At 55.2% G+C, this 23,392-nt stretch overlaps 1 protein-coding gene across 1 annotated transcript in view; it reads right to left on the bottom strand.

Moving 5' to 3' along the window:
• Positions 1–23,392, bottom strand: part of slc9a7 (solute carrier family 9 member 7) — a 110,714-nt gene that overhangs the window by 39,286 nt on the left and 48,036 nt on the right. The window contains exons 6-7 of the mRNA XM_065009977.1: positions 19,038–19,149; positions 14,838–14,991 (exon numbers count right to left, since the gene is read on the bottom strand). Coding sequence (XP_064866049.1) covers positions 14,838–14,991; positions 19,038–19,149 — 266 coding nt within the window. The remainder of the gene's footprint in view (positions 1–14,837; positions 14,992–19,037; positions 19,150–23,392) is intronic.

Here is a 23,392-nt window from a genome sequence, read left to right as displayed (position 1 = left end):
ACCCTGACCCTACCGGCAGCAAACCACCTACCCCTACCGACAGCAGACTCCCTACCCTACCGACAGCAGACTCCTGACCCTACCGACAGCAGACTCCCTGACCCTACCGACAGCAGACTCCCTGACCCTACCGACAGCAGACTCCTGACCCTACCGACAGCAGACTCCCTGACCCAACCGACAGCAGACTCCCTGACCCAACCGACAGCAGACTCCTAACCCTACCCTACCGACAGCTGCCCTACCGACAGCAGACTCCTAACCCTGCCCTACCGACAGCAGACTCCCCAACCCTACCCTACCGACAGCAGACTCCTAACCCTGCCCTACCGACAGCTGCCCTACCGACAGCAGACTCCCCAACCCTGCCCTACCGACAGCAGACTCCCCAACCCTACCGACAGCAGACTCCCCAACCCTACCCTACCGACAGCAGACTCCCCCAACCCTACCCTACCGACAGCAGACTCCCCAACCCTACCCTACCGACAGCAGACTCCCCAACCCTACCCTACCGACAGCAGACTCCCCAACCCTACCCTACCGACAGCAAACTCCCTGACCCTACCGACAGCATACTCCCTAACCCTACCCTACCGACAGCAGACTCCCTAACCCTACCCTACCGACAGCAGACACCCTGACCCTACCGACAGCAGACACCCTGACCCTACCGGCAGCAAACCACCTACCCCTACCGACAGCAGAATCCCTACCCCTACCGACAGCAGACTCCCTGACCCTACCGACAGCAGACTCCCTGACCCTACCGACAGCAGACTCCCTGACCCTACCGACAGCAGACTCCCTGACCCTACCGACAGCAGACTCCCTGACCCTACCGACAGCAGACTCCCTGACCCTACCGACAGCAGACTCCCTAACCCTGCCCTACCGACAGCTGCCCTACCGACAGCAGACTCCCTAACCCTGCCCTACCGACAGCAGACTCCCCAACCCTACCCTACCGACAGCAAACTCCCTGACCCTACCGACAGCAAACTCCCTGACCCTACCGACAATAAACTCCCTGACCCTACCGACAGCAAACTCCCTGACCCTACCGACAGCAGACTCCCTACCCCTACCGACAGCAGACTCCCTACCCCTACCCTACCGACAGCAGACTCCCTACCCCTACCCTACCGACAGCAGACTCCCTAACCCTACCCTACCGACAGCAGACTCCCTAACCCTACCCTACCGACAGCAGACTCCCCAACCCTACCGACAGCAGACTCCCCAACCCTACCGACAGCAGACTCCCTAACCCTACCCTACCGACAGCAGACTCCCTAACCCTACCGACAGCAGACTCCCTAACCCTACCCTACCGACAGCAGACTCCCCAACCCTACCGACAGCAGACTCCCTAACCCTACCCTACCGACAGCAGACTCCCTAACCCTACCCTACCGACAGCAGACTCCCTAACCCTACCCACTGACAGCAGACTCCCTAACCCTACCCACTGACAGCAGACTCCCTACCCTACCGACAGCAGACTCCCTACCCCTAACCCTACCGGCAGCAAACTCCCTACCCCTACCCTACCGAAAGCAGAATCCCTACCCCTACCGACAGCAGACTCCCTACCCCTACCGACAGCAGACCCCTACCCCTACCGACAGCAGACCCCCTACCCTACCGACAGCAGACCCCCTACCCTACCGACAGCAGACCCCCTACCCTACCGACAGCAGACCCCCTACCCTACCGACAGCAGAATCCCTACCCCTACCGACAGCAGACCCCCTACCCTACCGACAGCAAACTCCTGACCCTACCGACAGCAAACTCCCTGACCCTACCGACAGCAGACTCCTGACCCTACCCTACCGACAGCAGACCCCAAACCTACCGACAGCAGACCCCCTACCCTACCGACAGCAGAACCCCTACCCTATAGACAGCAAACTCCCTGACCCTACCGACAGCAAACTCCCTGACCCTACCGACAGCAGACTCCCTGACCCTACCCTACCGACAGCAGACCCCCTGACCCTACCGACAGCAGACACCCTGACCCTACCGGCAGCAAACCACCTACCCCTACCGACAGCAGAATCCCTACCCCTACCGACAGCACACTCCCTGACCCTACCGACAGCAGACTCCCTGACCCTACCGACAGCAGACTCCCTAACCCTGCCCTACCGACAGCTGCCCTACCGACAGCAGACTCCCTAACCCTGCCCTACCGACAGCAGACTCCCCAACCCTGCCCTACCGACAGCAGACTCCCCAACCCTGCCCTACCGACAGCAGACTCCCCAACCCTACCCTACCGACAGCAGACTCCCTGACCCTACCGACAGCAGACTCCCTGACCCTACCGACAGCAGACTCCCTGACCCTACCGACAGCAGACTCCCTGAACCGACAGCAGACTCCTGACCCTACCGACAGCAGACTCCCTGACCCTACCGACAGCAGACTCCCTGACCCTACCGACAGCAGACTCCCTGACCCTACCGACAGCAGACTCCCTGACCCTACCGACAGCAGACTCCCTGACCCTACCGACAGCAGACTCCCTGACCCTACCGACAGCAGACTCCCTAACCCTGCCCTACCGACAGCTGCCCTACCGACAGCAGACTCCCTAACCCTGCCCTACCGACAGCAGACTCCCCAACCCTACCCTACCGACAGCAGACTCCCTAACCCTGCCCTACCGACAGCAGACTCCCTAACCCTGCCCTACCGACAGCAGACTCCCCAACCCTACCCTACAGACAGCAGACTCCCCAACCCTACCCTACCGACAGCAGACTCCCCAACCCTACCCTACCGACAGCAGACTCCCCAACCCTACCCTACCGACAGCAGACTCCCCAACCCTACCCTACCGACAGCAGACTCCCCAACCCTACCCTACCGACAGCAGACTCCCCAACCCTACCCTACCGACAGCAGACTCCCCAACCCTACCCTACCGACAGCAGACTCCCCAACCCTACCCTACCGACAGCAAACTCCCGACCCTACCGACAGCAAACTCCCTGACCCTACCGACAGCAGACTCCCTAACCCTACCCTACCGACAGCAGACCCCCTGACCCTACCGACAGCAGACTCCCTGACCCTACCGACAGCAGACTCCCTGACCCTACCGACAGCAGACTCCCTGACCCTACCGACAGCAGACTCCCTGACCCTACCGACAGCAGACTCCCTGACCCTACCGATAGCAGACTCCCTAACCCTGCCCTACCGACAGCAGACTCCCTAACCCTGCCCTACCGACAGCAGACTCCCCGACCCTACCGACAGCAGACTCCCTGACCCTACCGACAGCAGACTCCCTGACCCTACCGACAGCAGACTCCCTGACCCTACCGACAGCAGACTCCCTGACCCTACCGACAGCAGACTCCCTGACCCTACCGACAGCAGACTCCCTGACCCTACCGACAGCAGACTCCCTAACCCTGCCCTACCGACAGCTGCCCTACCGACAGCAGACTCCCTAACCCTGCCCTACCGACAGCAGACTCCCCAACCCTACCGACAGCAGACTCCCTAACCCTGCCCTACCGACAGCTGCCCTACCGACAGCAGACTCCCTAACCCTGCCCTACCGACAGCAGACTCCCCAACCCTGCCCTACCGACAGCAGACTCCCCAACCCTACCCTACCGACAGCAGACTCCCCAACCCTACCGACAGCAGACTCCCCAACCCTACCCTACCGACAGCAGACTCCCCAACCCTACCCTACCGACAGCAGACTCCCTAACCCTGCCCTACCGACAGCTGCCCTACCGACAGCAGACTCCCTAACCCTGCCCTACCGACAGCAGACTCCCCAACCCTACCGACAGCAGACTCCCTGACCCTACCGACAGCAGACTCCCGACCCTACCGACAGCAGACTCCCTGACCCTACCGACAGCAGACTCCCTGACCCTACCGACAGCAGACTCCCTGACCCTACCGACAGCAGACTCCCTGACCCTACCGACAGCAGACTCCCTGACCCTACCGACAGCAGACTCCCTGACCCTACCGACAGCAGACTCCCTGACCCTACCGACAGCAGACTCCCTGACCCTACCGACAGCAGACTCCCTGACCCTACCGACAGCAGACTCCCTGACCCAACCGACAGCAGACTCCCTAACCCTGCCCTACCGACAGCTGCCCTACCGACAGCAGACTCCCTAACCCTGCCCTACCGACAGCAGACTCCCCAACCCTACCCTACCGACAGCAGACTCCCTAACCCTGCCCTACCGACAGCTGCCCTACCGACAGCAGACTCCCCAACCCTGCCCTACCGACAGCAGACTCTCCAACCCTACCGACAGCAGACTCCCCAACCCTACCCTACCGACAGCAGACTCCCCAACCCTACCCTACCGACAGCAGACTCCCCAACCCTACCCTACCGACAGCAGACTCCCCAACCCTACCCTACCGAAAGCAGACTCCCCAACCCTACCCTACCGACAGCAGACTCCCCAACCCTACCCTACCGACAGCAGACTCCCCGACCCTACCCTACCGACAGCAAACTCCCTGACCCTACCGACAGCAGACTCCCTAACCCTACCCTACCGACAGCAGACTCCCTAACCCTACCCTACCGACAGCAGACACCCTGACCCTACCGACAGCAGACACCCTGACCCTACCGACAGCAGACTCCCTGACCCTACCGACAGCAGACTCCCTGACCCTACCGACAGCAGACTCCCTGACCCTACCGACAGCAGACTCCCTGACCCTACCGACAGCAGACTCCCTGACCCTACCGACAGCAGACTCCCTGACCCTACCGACAGCAGACTCCCTGACCCTACCGACAGCAGACTCCCTGACCCTACCGACAGCAGACTCCCTGACCCTACCGACAGCAGACTCCCTGACCCTACCGACAGCAGACTCCCTAACTCTGCCCTACCGACAGCTGCCCTACCGACAGCAGACTCCCTAACCCTGCCCTACCGACAGCAGACTCCCCAACCCTACCCTACCGACAGCAAACTCCCTGACCCTACCGACAGCAAACTCCCTGACCCTACCGACAATAAACTCCCTGACCCTACCGACAGCAAACTCCCTGACCCTACCGACAGCAGACTCCCTAACCCTACCGACAGCAGACTCCCTAACCCTACCCTACCGACAGCAGACTCCCTACCGACAGCAGACTCCCTACCCCTACCGACAGCAGACTCCCTACCCCTACCCTACCGACAGCAGACTCCCTACCCCTACCCTACCGACAGCAGACTCCCTAACCCTACCCTACCGACAGCAGACTCCCCAACCCTACCGACAGCAGACTCCCAACCCTACCGACAGCAGACTCCCTAACCCTACCCTACCGACAGCAGACTCCTAACCCTACCGACAGCAGACTCCCTAACCCTACCCTACCGACAGCAGACTCCCCAACCCTACCCGACAGCAGACTCCCTAACCCTACCCTACCGACAGCAGACTCCCTAACCCTACCCTACCGACAGCAGACTCCCTAACCCTACCCACTGACAGCAGACTCCCTAACCCTACCCACTGACAGCAGACTCCCTACCCTACCGACAGCAGACTCCCTACCCTAACCCTACCGGCAGCAAACTCCCTACCCTACCCTACCGAAAGCAGAATCCCTACCCCTACCGACAGCAGACTCCCTACCCCTACCGACAGCAGACCCCCTACCCTACCGACAGCAGACCCCTACCCTACCGACAGCAGACCCCCTACCCTACCGACAGCAGACCCCTACCCTACCGACAGCAGAATCCCTACCCCTACCGACAGCAGACCCCCTACCCTACCGACAGCAAACTCCTGACCCTACCGACAGCAAACTCCCTGACCCTACCGACAGCAGACTCCCTGACCCTACCCTACCGACAGCAGACCCCCAAACCTACCGACAGCAGACCCCCTACCCTACCGACAGCGGAACCCCTACCCTATAGACAGCAAACTCCCTGACCCTACCGACAGCAAACTCCCTGACCCTACCGACAGCAGACTCCCTGACCCTACCCTACCGACAGCAGACCCCCTGACCCTACCGACAGCAGACACCCTGACCCTACCGGCAGCAAACCACCTACCCCTACCGACAGCAGAATCCCTACCCCTACCGACAGCAGACTCCCTGACCCTACCGACAGCAGACTCCCTGACCCTACCGACAGCAGACTCCCTGACCCTACCCTACCGACAGCAGACCCCCTGACCCTACCGACAGCAGACACCCTGACCCTACCGGCAGCAAACCAGCTACCCCTACCGACAGCAGAATCCCTACCCCTACCGACAGCAGACTCCTGACCCTACCGACAGCAGACCCCAAACCTACCGACAGCAGACCCCTACCCTACCGACAGCAGAACCCCTACCCTATAGACAGCAAACTCCCTGACCCTACCGACAGCAAACTCCCTGACCCTACCGACAGCAGACTCCTGACCCTACCCTACCGACAGCAGACCCCTGACCCTACCGACAGCAGACACCCTGACCCTACCGGCAGCAAACCACCTACCCCTACCGACAGCAGAATCACTACCCCTACCGACAGCAGACTCCCTGACCCTACCGACAGCAGACTCCCTGACACTACCGACAGCAGACTCCCTAACCCTGCCCTACCGACAGCTGCCCTACCGACAGCAGACTCCCTAACCCTGCCCTACCGACAGCAGACTCCCCAACCCTGCCCTACCGACAGCAGACTCCCTGACCCTACCGACAGCAGACTCCCTGACCCTACCGACAGCAGACTCCCTGACCCTACCCTACCGACAGCAGACCCCCTGACCCTACCGACAGCAGACACCCTGACCCTACCGGCAGCAAACCACCTACCCCTACCGACAGCAGAATCCCTACCCCTACCGACAGCAGACTCCCTGACCCTACCGACAGCAGACTCCCTGACCCTACCGACAGCAGACCCCCAAACCTACCGACAGCAGACCCCCTACCCTACCGACAGCAGAACCCCTACCCTATAGACAGCAAACTCCCTGACCCTACCGACAGCAAACTCCCTGACCCTACCGACAGCAAACTCCTGACCCTACCCTACCGACAGCAGACCCCTGACCCTACCGACAGCAGACACCCTGACCCTACCGGCAGCAAACCACCTACCCCTACCGACAGCAGAATCCCTACCCCTACCGACAGCAGACTCCCTGACCCTACCGACAGCAGACTCCCTGACACTACCGACAGCAGACTCCCTAACCCTGCCCTACCGACAGCTGCCCTACCGACAGCAGACTCCCTAACCCTGCCCTACCGACAGCAGACTCCCCAACCCTGCCCTACCGACAGCAGACTCCCTGACCCTACCGACAGCAGACTCCCTGACCCTACCGACAGCAGACTCCCTGACCCTACCGACAGCAGACTCCCTGACCCTACCGACAGCAGACTCCCTGACCCTACCGACAGCAGACTCCCTGACCCTACCGACAGCAGACTCCCTGACCCTACCGACAGCAGACTCCCTAACCCTGCCCTACCGACAGCTGCCCTACCGACAGCAGACTCCCTAACCCTGCCCTACCGACAGCAGACTCCCCAACCCTACCCTACCGACAGCAGACTCCCTAACCCTGCCCTACCGACAGCAGACTCCCTAACCCTGCCCTACCGACAGCAGACTCCCTAACCCTGCCCTACCGACAGCAGACTCCCCAACCCTGCCCTACAGACAGCAGACTCCCCAACCCTACCCTACCGACAGCAGACTCCCCAACCCTACACTACCGACAGCAGACTCCCCAACCCTACCCTACCGACAGCAGACTCCCCAACCCTACCCTACCGACAGCAGACTCCCCAACCCTACCGACAGCAGACTCCCCAACCCTACCCTACCGACAGCAGACTCCCCAACCCTACCCTACCGACAGCAGACTCCCCAACCCTACCCTACCGACAGCAAACTCCCCGACCCTACCGACAGCAAACTCCCCGACCCTACCGACAGCAGACTCCCTAACCCTACCCTACCGACAGCAGACCCCCTGACCCTACCGACAGCAGACTCCCTGACCCTACCGACAGCAGACTACCTGACCCTACCGACAGCAGACTCCCTGACCCTACCGACAGCAGACTCCCTGACCCTACCGACAGCAGACTCCCTGACCCTACCGACAGCAGACTCCCTGACCCTACCGACAGCAGACTCCCTAACCCTGCCCTACCGACAGCAGACTCCCTAACCCTGCCCTACCGACAGCTGCCCTACCGACAGCAGACTCCCTAACCCTGCCCTACCGACAGCAGACTCCCCAACCCTGCCCTACCGACAGCAGACTCCCCAACCCTGCCCTACCGACAGCAGACTCCCCAACCCTGCCCTACCGACAGCAGACTCCCCAACCCTACCCTACCGACAGCAGACTCCCCAACCCTACCCTACCGAGCAGACTCCCCAACCCTACCCTACCGACAGCAGACTCCCCAACCCTACCCTACCGACAGCAGACTCCCCAACCCTACCCTACCGACAGCAGACTCCCCAACCCTACCCTACCGACAGCAGACTCCAACCCTACCCTACCGACAGCAGACTCCCCAACCCTACCCTACCGACAGCAGACTCCCCAACCCTACCCTACCACAGCAGACTCCCCAACCCTACCCTACCACAGCAGACTCCCAACCCTACCCTACCGACAGCAGACTCCCCAACCCTACCCTACCGACAGCAGACTCCCCAACCCTACCCTACCGACAGCAGACTCCCCAACCCTACCCTACCGACAGCAGACTCCCCAACCCTACCCTACCGACAGCAGACTCCCCAACCCTACCCTACCGACAGCAGACTCCCAACCCTACCGACAGCAGACTCCCCAACCCTACCGACAGCAGACTCCCCAACCCTACCGACAGCAGACTCCCCAACCCTACCGACAGCAGACTCCCCAACCCTACCGACAGCAGACTCCCCAACCCTACCGACAGCAGACTCCCCAACCCTACCGACAGCAGACTCCCCAACCCTACCGACAGCAGACTCCCCAACCCTACCGACAGCAGACTCCCCAACCCTACCGACAGCAGACTCCCCAACCCTACCGACAGCAGACTCCCCAACCCCTACCGACAGCAGACTCCCCAACCCCTACCGACAGCAGACTCCCCACCCCTACCGACAGCAGACTCCCCAACCCTACCCCTACCGACAGCAGACTCCCCAACCCTACCCCCTACCGACAGCAGACTCCCAACCCTACCCCTACCGACAGCAGACTCCCCAACCCTACCCCTACCGACAGCAGACTCCCTAACCCTACCCTACCGACAGCAGACTCCCTAACCCTACCCTACCGACAGCAGACTCCTAACCCTACCCTACCGACAGCAGACTCCCTAACCCTACCCTACCGACAGCAGACTCGCCAACCCTACCCTACCGACAGCAGACTCCCCAACCCTACCGTCAGCAGACTCGCCAACCCTACCCTACCGACAGCAGACTCGCCAACCCTACTCTACCGACAGCAGACTCCCCAACCCTACCCTACCGACAGCAGACTCCCCAACCCTACCGACAGCAGACTCCCCACCCCTACCGACAGCAGACTCCCCAACCCTACCGACAGCAGACTCGCCAACCCTACCCTACCGACAGCAGACTCGCCAACCCTACTCTACCGACAGCAGACTCCCCAACCCTACCCTACCGACAGCAGACTCCCCAACCCTACCGACAGCAGACTCCCCACCCCTACCGACAGCAGACTCCCCAACCCTACCCCTACCGACAGCAGACTCCCCAACCCTACCCCTACCGACAGCAGACTCCCCAACCCTACCCCTACCGACAGCAGACTCCCCAACCCTACCCCTACCGACAGCAGACTCCCTAACCCTACCCTACCGACAGCAGACTCCCTAACCCTACCCTACCGACAGCAGACTCCCTAACCCTACCCTACCGACAGCAGACTCCCTAACCCTACCCTACCGACAGCAGACTCCCTAACCCTACCCTACCGACAGCAGACTCGCCAACCCTACCCTACCGACAGCAGACTCGCCAACCCTACTCTACCGACAGCAGACTCCCCAACCCTACCCTACCGACAGCAGACTCCCCAACCCTACCGTCAGCAGACTCCCCAACCCTACCGACAGCAGACTCCCCAACCCTACCGACAGCAGACTCCCTAACCCTACCGACAGCAGACTCCCCAACCCTACCGACAGCAGACTCCCCAACCCTACAGACAGCAGACTCCCCAACCCTACAGACAGCAGACTCCCCAACTCTACAGACAGCAGACTCCCCAACCCTACAGACAGCAGACTCCCCAACCCTACAGACAGCAGACTCCCCAACCCTACAGACATCAGACTCCCTACCCCTACCGACAGCAGACTCCCTACCCCTACCGACAGCAGATTCCCTAACCCTAACCTACCAACAGCAGACTCCCTAACCCTACCGACAGCAGACTCCCTAACCCTACCCTACCAACAGCAGACTCCCTAACCCTACCGACAGCAGACTCCCTACCCTACCGACAGCAGACCCCATACCCCTACCCTACCGACAGCAGACTCCCTAACCCTACCCTACCGACAGCAGACTCCCTAGCCCTACCCTACAGACAGCAGACTCCCTAGCCCTACCCTACCGACAGCAGACTCCCTAACCCTACCAACAGCAGACTCCCTAACCCTACCCTACCGACAGCAGACTCCCTAACCCTACCAACAGCAGACTCCCTAACCCTACCCTACCGACAGCAGACTCCCTAACCCTACCGACAGCAGACTCCCTAACCCTACCCTACCGACAGCAGACTCCCTAACCCTACTCTACCGACAGCAGACTCCCTAACCCTACCCTACCGACAGCAGACTCCCTAACCCTACCAACAGCAGACTCCCTAACCCTACCCCTGCCCTACCATTGGCTGCTCTGCTGCTCAGTAAGTCAGTGTGATGAGAGGCAGGAGGCCTGCTATCAGTGACTGTCAAACACACACAGATCCATGACCCAGAACAGACTGGCTTCTCTCCTCCAAACACATGCTATAGTCCCTTTTGGCACGACTCTGGGCACTACAGTGATGGGTTTAAGTGAACCGGGTTAACCCTACAGACTTCTCAGATTAACCAAAAGACATTACAGTATGAAGATGAAGGCTAAAACTGCTTCTCCGTTAGATGTTATGGCGAAGTTGGTTAGCTAAGCTCATGCCTGGAAACATCATTGGGTCTAGAGGTTGCCTCGCGACAAACTTCACATTTTGCAGGCCTTCAAATCAAAGGCACGGACGATATAAAGTCGTTTTTAACGAAAAATGAAAATGTGTCAGTTTTACATTCACAAGCATGTTCAACTACTTAAGACATTTGCTCCAATCTAGGCCGTCTCTTTCGATTTCGAGAAAATGTATAACTCAGGAAGAATGATTGACTTCTCTCATGGACTTCTTAAAGTCCAAACCCCAGCCTGGTCTGTTTGACATGCCTTCTTGGGAGTCTCACCATGTTGCTCCTCTCAGGTTTAGAAACTGTGGATTAACCCTGTCTGTACACCACACAGAGACAGCATTAGTCATTCAAATGAGCAGCTGCCAACACACATCACTACCCATAATCCTCTTTACTCTGATCAATATGGACCAGGGCCTGGCCAGACCATACTGGATGACAGGCAGATAGTCATGTTAGATCTTCAAACAACTCACTCTGACATTGAGTTTGACATCACATCACAGGTAATATGTCCATTCCCAGAGCAGCAGGTGGAGTCACCTGGCCCGACATCCCTACTATTAGCAGCAGGTGGAGTCACCTGGCCCGACATCCCTACTATTAGCAGCAGGTGGAGTCACCTGGCCCGACATCCCTACTATTAGCAGCAGGTGGAGTCACCTGGCCCGACATCCCTACTATTAGCAGCAGGTGGAGTCACCTGGCCCGACATCCCTACTATTAGCAGCAGGTGGAGTCACCTGGCCCGACATCCCTACTATTAGCAGCAGGTGGAGTCACCTGGCCCGACATCCCTACTATTAGCAGCAGGTGGAGTCACCTGGCCCGACATCCCTACTATTAGCAGCAGGTGGAGTCACCTGGCCCGACTAATATTAGAAGCAGGTACTACAGCCCTCTAGGTGGTACTACAGCCCTAGGTGGTACTACAGCCCTCTAGGTGGTACTACAGCCCTCTAGGTGGTACTACAGCCCTCTAGGTGGTACTACAGCCCTCTAGGTGGAGCTGCAGTCAGGTGTGACAGACTTCTGGCTGAACACTGTCCTGCACAGGAGCACCTTTCCACTCTCCCAGCAGTTCCCATGGTGACCGTTAGGGGGAACTACAGTGGTGGATGGATAAAGAGGTGTAAAGATTTGGGCCAATGGGTGAAGCTGCTGTAGGGCTCTCTGGCCCCACCTTCTGGGTAACACCACACAGACTGTCTCACCCTCACCGAACCGCACAGACTCACCCTCACCGAACCGCACAGACTCACCCTCACCGAACCACACAGACTGTCTCACCCTCACCGAACCACACAGACTGTCTCACCCTCACCGAACCGCACAGACTCACCCTCACCGAACCGCACAGACTCACCCTCACCGAACCGCACAGACTCACCCTCACCGAACCACACAGACTGTCTCACCCTCACCACACAGACTGTCTCACCCTCACCACACAGACTCACCCTCACCGAACCGCAGACTCACCCTCACCGAACCGCACAGACTGTCTCACCCTCACCGAACCACACAGACTCACCCTCACCGAACCGCACAGACTGTCTCACCCTCACCGAACCGCACAGACTGTCTCACCCTCACCGAACCACACAGACTCACCCTCACCGCACAGACTCACCCTCACCGAACCGCACAGACTGTCTCACCCTCACCGAACCGCACAGACTCACCCTCACCGCACAGACTGTCTCACCCTCACCGAACCGCACAGACTGTCTCACCCTCACCGAACCGCACAGACTGTCTCACCCTCACCGAACCGCACAGACTGTCTCACCCTCACCGAACCGCACAGACTGTCTCACCCTCACCGAACCGCACAGACTGACTCACCCTCACCGAACCGCACAGACTGACTCACCCTCACCGAACCGCACAGACTGACTCACCCTCACCGAACCGCACAGACTGTCTCACCCTCACCGAACCACACAGACTGTCTCACCCTCACCGAACCGCACAGACTGTCTCACCCTCACCGAACCGCAATGAGAGAACTGGAATTAACAAACAAATAATTGTAATCATATTTAAAAGGGGCTGGACAGATGAACAGAGTGAATAGGGGAATGGGGGCTCTGGTCTGAAGTAGTGCACTATAAAGGGAATAGGGCTCTGGTCTAAAGTAGTGCACTATATAGGGAATAGGGCTCTGGTCTAAAGTAGTGCACTATAAAGGGAATAGGGCTCTGGTCTGAATTAGTACACTATATATAGGGAATAAGGCTCTGGTCTAAAGTAGTGCACTATATAGGGAATAGTGCTCTGGTCTAAAGTAGTGCACTATAAAGGGAATAGGGCTCTGGTCTAAAGTAGTGCACTATATAGGGAATAGGGCTCTGGTCTAAAGTAGTGCACTATAAAGGGAATAGGGCTCTGGTCTGAATTAGTACACTATATATAGGGAATAAGGCTCTGGTCTAAAGTAGTGCACTATATAGGGAATAGTGCTCTGGTCTAAAGTAGTGCACTATAAAGGGAATAGGGCTCTGGTCTAATGTAGTGCACTATATAGGGAATAGGTCTCTGGTCTAAAGTAGTGCACTATATAGGGAATAGGGCTCTGGTCTAAAGTAGTGCAGTATATAGGGAATAGGGCTCTGGTCTAAAGTAGTGCACTATATAGGGAATAGGGCCCTGGTCTATAGTAGTGCACTATATAGGGAATAGGGCTCTGGTCTACAGTAGTGCACTATATAGGGAATAGGGCCCTGGTCTATAGTAGTGCACTATATAGGGAATAGGGCTCTGGTCTAAAGTAGTGCACTATATAGGGAATAGGGTGCCATTTGGGACGCAAGAAAGACAGGAATAGAAGTGAAGGAGAGAGGTTATTCTGTGTGTAGCCATGACAACATGGGGGTGGTCCCTCCTCCAAACACCCACATCTATCTAACCTTGTGTAGCCATGACAACATGGGGGTGGTCCCTCCTCCAAACACCCAGACATCTAACTAACCTTATGTGTAGCCATGACAACATGGGGGTGGTCCCTCCTCCAAACACCCAGACATCTAACTAACCTTATGTGTAGCCATGACAACATGGGGGTGGTCCCTCCTCCAAACACCCAGACATCTAACTAACCTTATGTGTAGCCATGACAACATGGGGGTGGTCCCTCCTCCAAACACCCAGACATCTAACTAACCTTATGTGTAGCCATGACAACATGGGGGTGGTCCCTCCTCCAAACACCCAGACATCTAACTAACCTTATGTGTAGCCATGACAACATGGGGGTGGTCCCTCCTCCAAACACCAAGACATCTAACTAACCTTATGTGTAGCCATGACAACATGGGGGTGGTCCCTCCTCCAAACACCCAGACATCTAACTAACCTTATGTGTAGCCATGACAACATGGGGGTGGTCCCTCCTCCAAACTCCCAGACATCTAACTAACCTTATGTGTAGCCATGACAACATGGGGGTGGTCCCTCCTCCAAACACCCAGACATCTAACTAACCTTATGTGTAGCCATGACAACATGGGGGTGGTCCCTCCTCCAAACTCCCACACATCTAACTAACCTTATGTGTAGCCATGACAACATGGGGGTGGTCCCTCCTCCAAACTCCCAGACATCTAACTAACCTTATGTGTAGCCATGACAACATGGGGGTGGTCCCTCCTCCAAACACCCAGACGGTGAAGAAGACGATGAGGAGGGTGGTGGTGAACGTCATCTGACGGGCGTAGGTAGCTGTGTCCCGGATTGCCAGGGCAAACGCCATTGCCCCCCGCAGGCCTGGAGAGGAACACACAAGCAAATCACTCAATCAAGCGTATTTTTAAAGCCCCTTTATACATCAGCAGTTGTCAAAGTCCTTTAGAGTAAAACCGCCTAGCTAGTGACGTCTGGAGAGGAACCCACGGTAACACCACCTAGCTAGTGACGTCTGGAGAGGAACCCACGGTAACACCACCTAGCTAGTGACGTCTGGAGAGGAACCCACGGTAAAACCACCTAGCTAGTGACGTCTGGAGAGGAACCCACGGTAACACCACCTAGCTAGTGACGTCTGGAGAGGAACCCACGGTAAAACCACCTAGCTAGTGACGTCTGGAGAGGAACCCACGGTAACACCGCCTAGCTAGTGACATCTGGAGAGGAACCCACGGTAAAACCACCTAGCTAGTGACGTCTGGAGAGGAACCCACGGTAACACCACCTAGCTAGTGAGGTCTGGAGAGGAACCCACGGTAACACCACCTAGCTAGCGAGAGTCTAATGCTCGACTGCTCAGTGGAGGCAGAGCAGTCGAGCATTAGGCATCATTCACATTGGCATAGAGAAGGTCAATGGTCTTGTCCAGGTGAGTTGGAACTTTAACATACTGTATGATGGTAGGAAGTGTCGCGGACAGAGATAACAGCCGACTATGGTGATCGATTGAGTACGCCTGTGGTGACTTTGTGGATAGTGTCTGTGGCTAGTTCAGCGTTCACGGACAGTGGGATGTAGACAACAAATCACTATCACGCTAGTGAACTCCCTAGGTAAATAGTAGGGTTGGCAGCCTACCACTAACAGCTCCGCGTGGAGGGAACAAACCCTCTCCTTCACTGGGACATGGTGTGACACCATTGATTGTGCATACAGGCAGACGCCTCATCCCTACTTTTCCCTGAACGTTCTGAGCTCCGGTCAGCTCTGATGATGGTGAAACAATCCTGTTCCGCCTCCGTTAGCCAGGTTTCCGTAAAGTATGGTATACTTGTTTGCCGATGTAATCTCATACGTGAAGTTGTTGCTGATCAAATCAAATTGTATTCGTCACGTGCCAAATACAACAGACCTTACAGTGAAATGCTGAATACGGGGCCTCCCGGGTGGCGCAGTGGTCTAGGGCACTGCATCGCAGCGTTAGCTGTGCCACCAGAGACTCTGGGTTCGCGCACAGGCTCTGTCGCAGTCGGCCGCGACCGGGAGGTCCGTGGGGCGACGCACAATTGGCCTAGCGTCATCCGGGTTAGGGAGGGCTTGGCCGGTAGGGATATCCTTGTCTCATCGCGCACCAGCGTCTCCTGTGGCGGGTCGGGCGCAGTGCGAGCTAACCAAGGTAGCCAGGTGCACGGTGTTTCCTCTGACACATTGGTGCGGCTGGCTTCCGGGTTGGATGCAGTGCGTCTTGGTTGGGTTGTGTTTTGGAGGACGCATGGCTTTCGACCTGTAGTAGACCTTACAGTGAAATGCTGAATACAACAGGTGTAGTAGACCTCACAGTGAAATGCTGAATACAACAGGTGTAGTAGACCTCACAGTGAAATGCTGAATACAACAGGTGTAGTAGACCTCACAGTGAAATGCTGAATACAACAGGTGTAGTAGACCTCACAGTGAAATGCTGAATACAACAGGTGTAGTAGACCTTACAGTGAAATGCTGAATCAACAGGTGTAGTAGACCTTACAGTGAAATGCTGAATACAACAGGTGTAGTAGACCTCACAGTGAAATGCTGAATACAACAGGTGTAGTAGACCTCACAGTGAAATGCTGAATACAACAGGTGTAGTAGACCTTACAGTGAAATGCTGAATACAACAGGTGTAGTAGACCTCACAGTGAAATGCTGAATACAACAGGTGTAGTAGACCTCACAGTGAAATGCTGAATACAACAGGTGTAGTAGACCTCACAGTGAAATGCTGAATACAACAGGTGTAGTAGACCTCACAGTGAAATGCTGAATACAACAGGTGTAGTAGACCTCACAGTGAAATGCTGAATACAACAGGTGTAGTAGACCTTACAGTGAAATGCTGAATACAACAGGTGTAGTAGACCTTACAGTGAAATGCTTAGTTACGAGCCCTTAACCAACAATGCAGTTAAGAAAATACTTATTTTTTTGTAAGAGGTAAGAATAACAAATAATTAAAGAGCAGCAGTAAATGACAATAGCAAGGCTATATACAAGGGGTACTGGTACAGAGTCAATGTGGAGGCTATATACAAGGGGTACTGGTACAGAGTCAATGTGGAGGCTATATACAAGGGGTACTGGTACAGAGTCAATGTGGGAGGCTCTATACAAGGGGTACTGGTACAGAGTCAATGTGGGAGGCTATATACAAGGGGTACTGGTACAGAGTCAATGTGGAGGCTATATACAAGGGGTACTGGTACAGAGTCAATGTGGAGGCTATATACAGGGGGTACTGGTACAGAGTCAATATGGAGGCTATATACAAGGGGTACTGGTACAGAGTCAATGTGGAGGCTATATACAAGGGGTACTGGTACAGAGTCAATGTGGAGGCTATATACAGGGGGTACCGGTACAGAGTCAATGTGGAGGCTATATACAGGGGGTACTGGTACAGAATCAATGTGGAGGCTATATACAAGGGGTACTGGTACAGAGTCAATGTGGAGGCTATATACAAGGGGTACTGGTACAGAGTCAATGTGGAGGCTATATACAAGGGGTACTGGTACAGAGTCAATGTGGGAGGCTCTATACAAGGGGTACTGGTACAGAGTCAATGTGGGAGGCTATATACAAGGGGTACTGGTACAGAGTCAATGTGGAGGCTATATACAAGGGGTACTGGTACAGAGTCAATGTGGAGGCTATATACAGGGGGTACTGGTACAGAGTCAATATGGAGGCTATATACAAGGGGTACTGGTACAGAGTCAATGTGGAGGCTATATACAAGGGGTACTGGTACAGAGTCAATGTGGAGGCTATATACAGGGGGTACCGGTACAGAGTCAATGTGGAGGCTATATACAGGGGGTACTGGTACAGAATCAATGTGGAGGCTATATACAGGGGGTACCGGTACAGAGTCAATGTGGAGACTATATACAGGAGGTACTGGTACAGAGTCAATGTGGAGGCTATATACAGGGGTACTGGTACAGAGTCAATGTGGAGGCTATATACAGGGGTACTGGTACAGAATCAATGTGGAGGCTATATACAGGGGTACCGGTACAGAGTCAATGTGGAGACTATATACAGGAGGTACTGGTACAGAGTCAATGTGGAGGCTATATACAGGGGGTACTGGTACAGAGTCAATGTGGAGGCTATATACAAGGGGTACTGGTACAGAGTCAATGTCGAGGCTATATACAGGGGTACTGTATGTAGTGGGGCTACTATACTGTTTCCTCTCAGGGGGTGGGCAGGTCTAGATGTAGTGGGGCTACTATACTGTTTCCTCTCAGGGGGTGGGCAGGTCTAGATGTAGTGGGACTACTGTACTGTTTCCTCTCGGGGGGGGGGGGGGGCAGCTCTAGATGTAGCCATCATTGGTCTACACCACAGACGTCACTGGCCTACACCACAGACGTCACTGGCCTACACCACAGACGTCACTGGCCTACACCACAGACGTCACTGGCCTACACCACAGACGTCACTGGCCTACACCACAGACGTCACTGGCCTACACCACAGACGTCACTGGCCTACACCACAGACGTCACTGGCCTACACCACAGACGTCACTGGCCTACACCACAGACGTCACTGGCCTACACCACAGACGTCACTGGCCTACACCACAGACGTCACTGGCCTACACCACAGACGTCACTGGTCTACACCACAGACGTCACTGGCCTACACCACAGACGTCACTGGCCTACACCACAGACGTCACTGGTCTACACCACAGACGTCACTGGTCTACACCACAGACGTCACTGGTCTACACCACAGACGTCACTGGCCTACACCACAGACGTCATTGGCCTACACCACAGACGTCACTGGTCTACACCACAGACGTCATTGGCCTACACCACAGACATCATTGGCCTATACCACAGTACCTGCAAACATCATCATGTGCTGTAAGCTGCCCCTGATCTTGTGTCTGCGTCCCAGGTTGAGCAGGAAGGAGAGGGGGTAGATGTTGGAGGCGCGGCCTATGAAGATGGCCAGCTGACGGACGGGACAGTGTTGAGGAAAGAAGTCGTTATACATAAAGGACATAAACTCTGCCACAATGTGAACAACAGCCCTATTTACCTTGAACCACCACCACTGACAGAACTATCCACTCTTAAAGGGGAATGGAAACACTCTCCACTCTTAAAGGGGAATGGAAACACTCTCCACTCTTAAAGGGGAATGGAAACACTCTCCACTCTTAAAGGGGAATGGAAACACTCTCCACTCTTAAAGGGGAATGGAAACACTCTCCACTCTTAAAGGGGAATGGAAACACTCTCCACTCTTAAAGGGGATGAGACCATCCTGTTACAATGGTAAGTATAAGGTCATACTGAAAACTAGCTCCCATGATGCAATTCCTTTGGCTTCCACAGGGTGTCAGCAGTCTATGTTCAAGGTTTCAGGCTTGTAACTTCAAAAACGAATAAGAAACATCAGTTTTAGTACAGGAACACGGTCTTGGAAATTCGTGTTGGCGTGCGCCATGAAGACAGGACCTGCTAAAATCAGTTTCCGTAATAAATATTATAGTTTGATTACATTTTAGGGTATCTCTGGATTAAATATAAACATATTTTAAACTTGTTGAAACAAAGTTTATGGGTAGATTTTTTTATTCCTTTCTCTGAATGTTGAACGAGTGGATTACTCAAATCGATGGCGCCAACAGACTTTTTGGGATATAAAGGATTTTATCTAACAAAACGACACTGCATGTTATAGCTGGGACCCTTTGGATGACAAATCAGAGGAAGATATTCAAAAAGTGAATATTTAATCGCTATTTGTGAATTTATAAAACCTGTGCCGGTGGAAAAATATTTGATGTGGGACGCCGTCCTCAAACAAACGCATGGCATGCATTCGCTGTAAAGCCTACTGTAAATCAGACAGTGCAATTCTTGTTTACAATGACAGCTTACCTTGGGAACAGTGGGTTAACTGCCTTGTTCAGGGACAGATTTATACCTTGTTAGCTCGGGGATTCGATCTAGCAACCTATCGGATACCGGCCCAATGCTCTAACCACTAGGCTACCTGCTCTAACCACTAGGCTACCTGCTCTAACCACTAGGCTACCTGCTGGTTACCGGCCCAACGCTCTAACCACTAGGCTACCTGCTGGTTACCGGCCCAACGCTCTAACCACTAGGCTACCTGCTGGTTACCGGCCCAACGCTCTAACCACTAGGCTACTTGCTCTATCCACTAGGCGACCTGCTCTAACCACTAGGCTACCTGCTCTAACCACTAGGCTACCTGCTCTAACCACTAGGCTACCTGCTCTAACCACTAGGCTACCTGCTCTAACCACTAGGCTACCTGCTCTAACCACTAGGCTACCTGCTGGTTACCGCCCAACGCTCTAACCACTAGGCTACCTGCTGGTTACCGGCCCAATGCTCTAACCACTAGGCTACCTGCTCTAACCACTAGACTACCTGCTGGTTACCGGCCCAACGCTCTAACCACTAGGCTACCTGCTGGTTACCGGCCCAACGCTCTAACCACTAGGCTACCTGCTGGTTACCGGCCCAACGCTCTAACCACTAGGCTACCTGCTGGTTACCGGCCCAACGCTCTAACCACTAGGCTACCTGCTGGTTACCGGCCCAACGCTCTAACCACTAGGCTACCTGCTGGTTACCGGCCCAACGCTCTAACCACTAGGCTACCTGCTGGTTACCGGCCCAACGCTCTAACCACTAGACTACCTGCTGGTTCCTGGCCCAACGCTCTAACCACTAGACTACCTGCTGGTTACTGGCCCAACGCTCTAACCACTAGACTACCGGCCAAACGCTCTAACCACTAGGCTACCTGCTGGTTACCGGCCCAATGCTCTAACCACTAGGCTACCTGCTCTAACCACTAGACTACCTGCTGGTTACCGGCCCAACGCTCTAACCACTAGGCTACCTGCTGGTTACCGGCCCAACGCTCTAACCACTAGGCTACCTGCTGGTTACTGGCCCAACGCTCTAACCACTAGACTACCGGCCAAACGCTCTAACCACTAGGCTACCTGCTGGTTACCGGCCCAATGCTCTAACCACTAGGCTACCTGCTCTAACCACTAGACTACCTGCTGGTTACTGGCCCAACGCTCTAAACACTAGGCTACCTGCTGGTTACCGGCCCAACGCTCTAACCACTAGGCTACCTGCTGGTTACCGGCCCAACGCTCTAACCACTAGGCTACCTGCTGGTTACCGGCCCAACGCTCTAACCACTAGGCTACCTGCTGGTTACCGGCCCAACGCTCTAACCACTAGGCTACCTGCTGGTTACCGGCCCAACGCTCTAACCACTAGGCTACCTGCTGGTTACCGGGCCCAAAGCTCTAACCACTAGACTACCTGCTGGTTCCTGGCCCAACGCTCTAACCACTAGACAACATGCTGGTTCCTGGTCCAACGCTTTAACCACTAGACTACCGGCCAAACGCTCTAACCACTAGGCTACCTGCTGGTTACCGGCCCAATGCTCTAACCACTAGGCTACCTGCTCTAACCACTAGACTACCTGCTGGTTACCGGCCCAACGCTCTAACCACTAGGCTACCTGCTGGTTACCGGCCCAACGCTCTAACCACTAGGCTACCTGCTGGTTACTGGCCCAACGCTCTAACCACTAGCCTACCGGCCAAACGCTCTAACCACTAGGCTACCTGCTGGTTACTGGCCCAACGCTCTAACCACTAGGCTACCTGCTGGTTACTGGCCCAACGCTCTAACCACTAGGCTACCTGCTGGTTACCGGCCCAACGCTCTAACCACTAGGCTACCTGCTGGTTCCTGGCCCAACGCTCTAACCACTAGGCTACCTGCTGGTTACCGGCCCAACGCTCTAACCACTAGGCTACCTGCTGGTTACCGGCCCAACGCTCTAACCACTAGCCTACCTGCTGGTTACCGGCCCAACGCTCTAACCACTAGGCTACCTGCTCTAACCACTAGCCTACCTGCTGGTTACCGGCCCAACGCTCTAACCACTAGGCTACCTTCTGGTTACCGGCCCAACGCTCTAACCACTAGGCTCCCTGCTCTAACCACTAGGCTACCTGCTGGTTACCGGCCCAACGCTCTAACCACTAGGCTACCTGCCGCCCCAAATCAATGTATGCGCCCCATTATGAGACTTCCTAAATCATGATCCTGTCTGCGATTCCAACTCTGGTCGTCTAATCTAAAGGTGAATGCATTACCATCTCAACTACCAGCGCTGGTGATAAACATCGTTATAGGAAACTGACATATTAGGCTCCTACCCACTACTGCTATTAGCTTTAAACAATTTATAATCAAGCAACACTTCAATTATTTAACTGGCCTATCTGCTGCTGACTGGTCAGTAACTCTTCTGACGTCCTTCATAAGGATTAGTGACACGTCCAATACATCACCATCCATCCAGACAGACAGGATGTAATACATCACCATCCATCCAGACAGACAGACAGACAGGATGTAATACATCACCATCCAGACAGACTGACAGGATGTAATACATCACCATCCAGACAGACAGACAGACAGGATGTAATACATCACCATCCATCCATCCAGACAGACTGACAGGATGTAATACATCACCATCCAGACAGACAGACAGGATGTAATACATCACCATCCATCCAGACAGACTGACAGGATGTAATACATCACCATCCATCCAGACAGACAGGATGTAATACATCACCATCCATCCATCCAGACAGACTGACAGGATGTAATACATCACCATCCATCCAGACAGACTGACAGGATGTAATACATCACCATCCATCCAGACAGACTGACAGGATGTAATACATCACCATCCATCCAGACAGACTGACAGGATGTAATATATCACCATCCATCCAGACAGACTGACAGGATGTAATACATCACCATCCATCCAGACAGACAGACAGGATGTAATACATCACCATCCATCCAGACAGACAGGATGTAATACATCACCATCCATCCAGACAGACAGGATGTAATACATCACCATCCATCCAGACAGACAGGATGTAATACATCACCATCCATCCAGACAGACAGGATGTAATACATCACCATCCATCCATCCAGACAGACTGACAGGATGTAATACATCACCATCCATCCAGACAGACTGACAGGATGTAAAACATCACCATCCATCCAGACTGACAGGATGTAAAACATCACCATCCATCCAGACTGACAGGATGTAATACATCACCATCCATCCAGAC

This window comes from Oncorhynchus nerka, linkage group LG25 (genome assembly GCF_034236695.1).
Source record: "Oncorhynchus nerka isolate Pitt River linkage group LG25, Oner_Uvic_2.0, whole genome shotgun sequence".
Lineage (NCBI taxonomy): Eukaryota > Metazoa > Chordata > Actinopteri > Salmoniformes > Salmonidae > Oncorhynchus > Oncorhynchus nerka.
The sequence above is the reverse complement of the archived record's forward strand: the minus strand, read 5'-3'. Positions and strand labels throughout refer to the sequence as shown.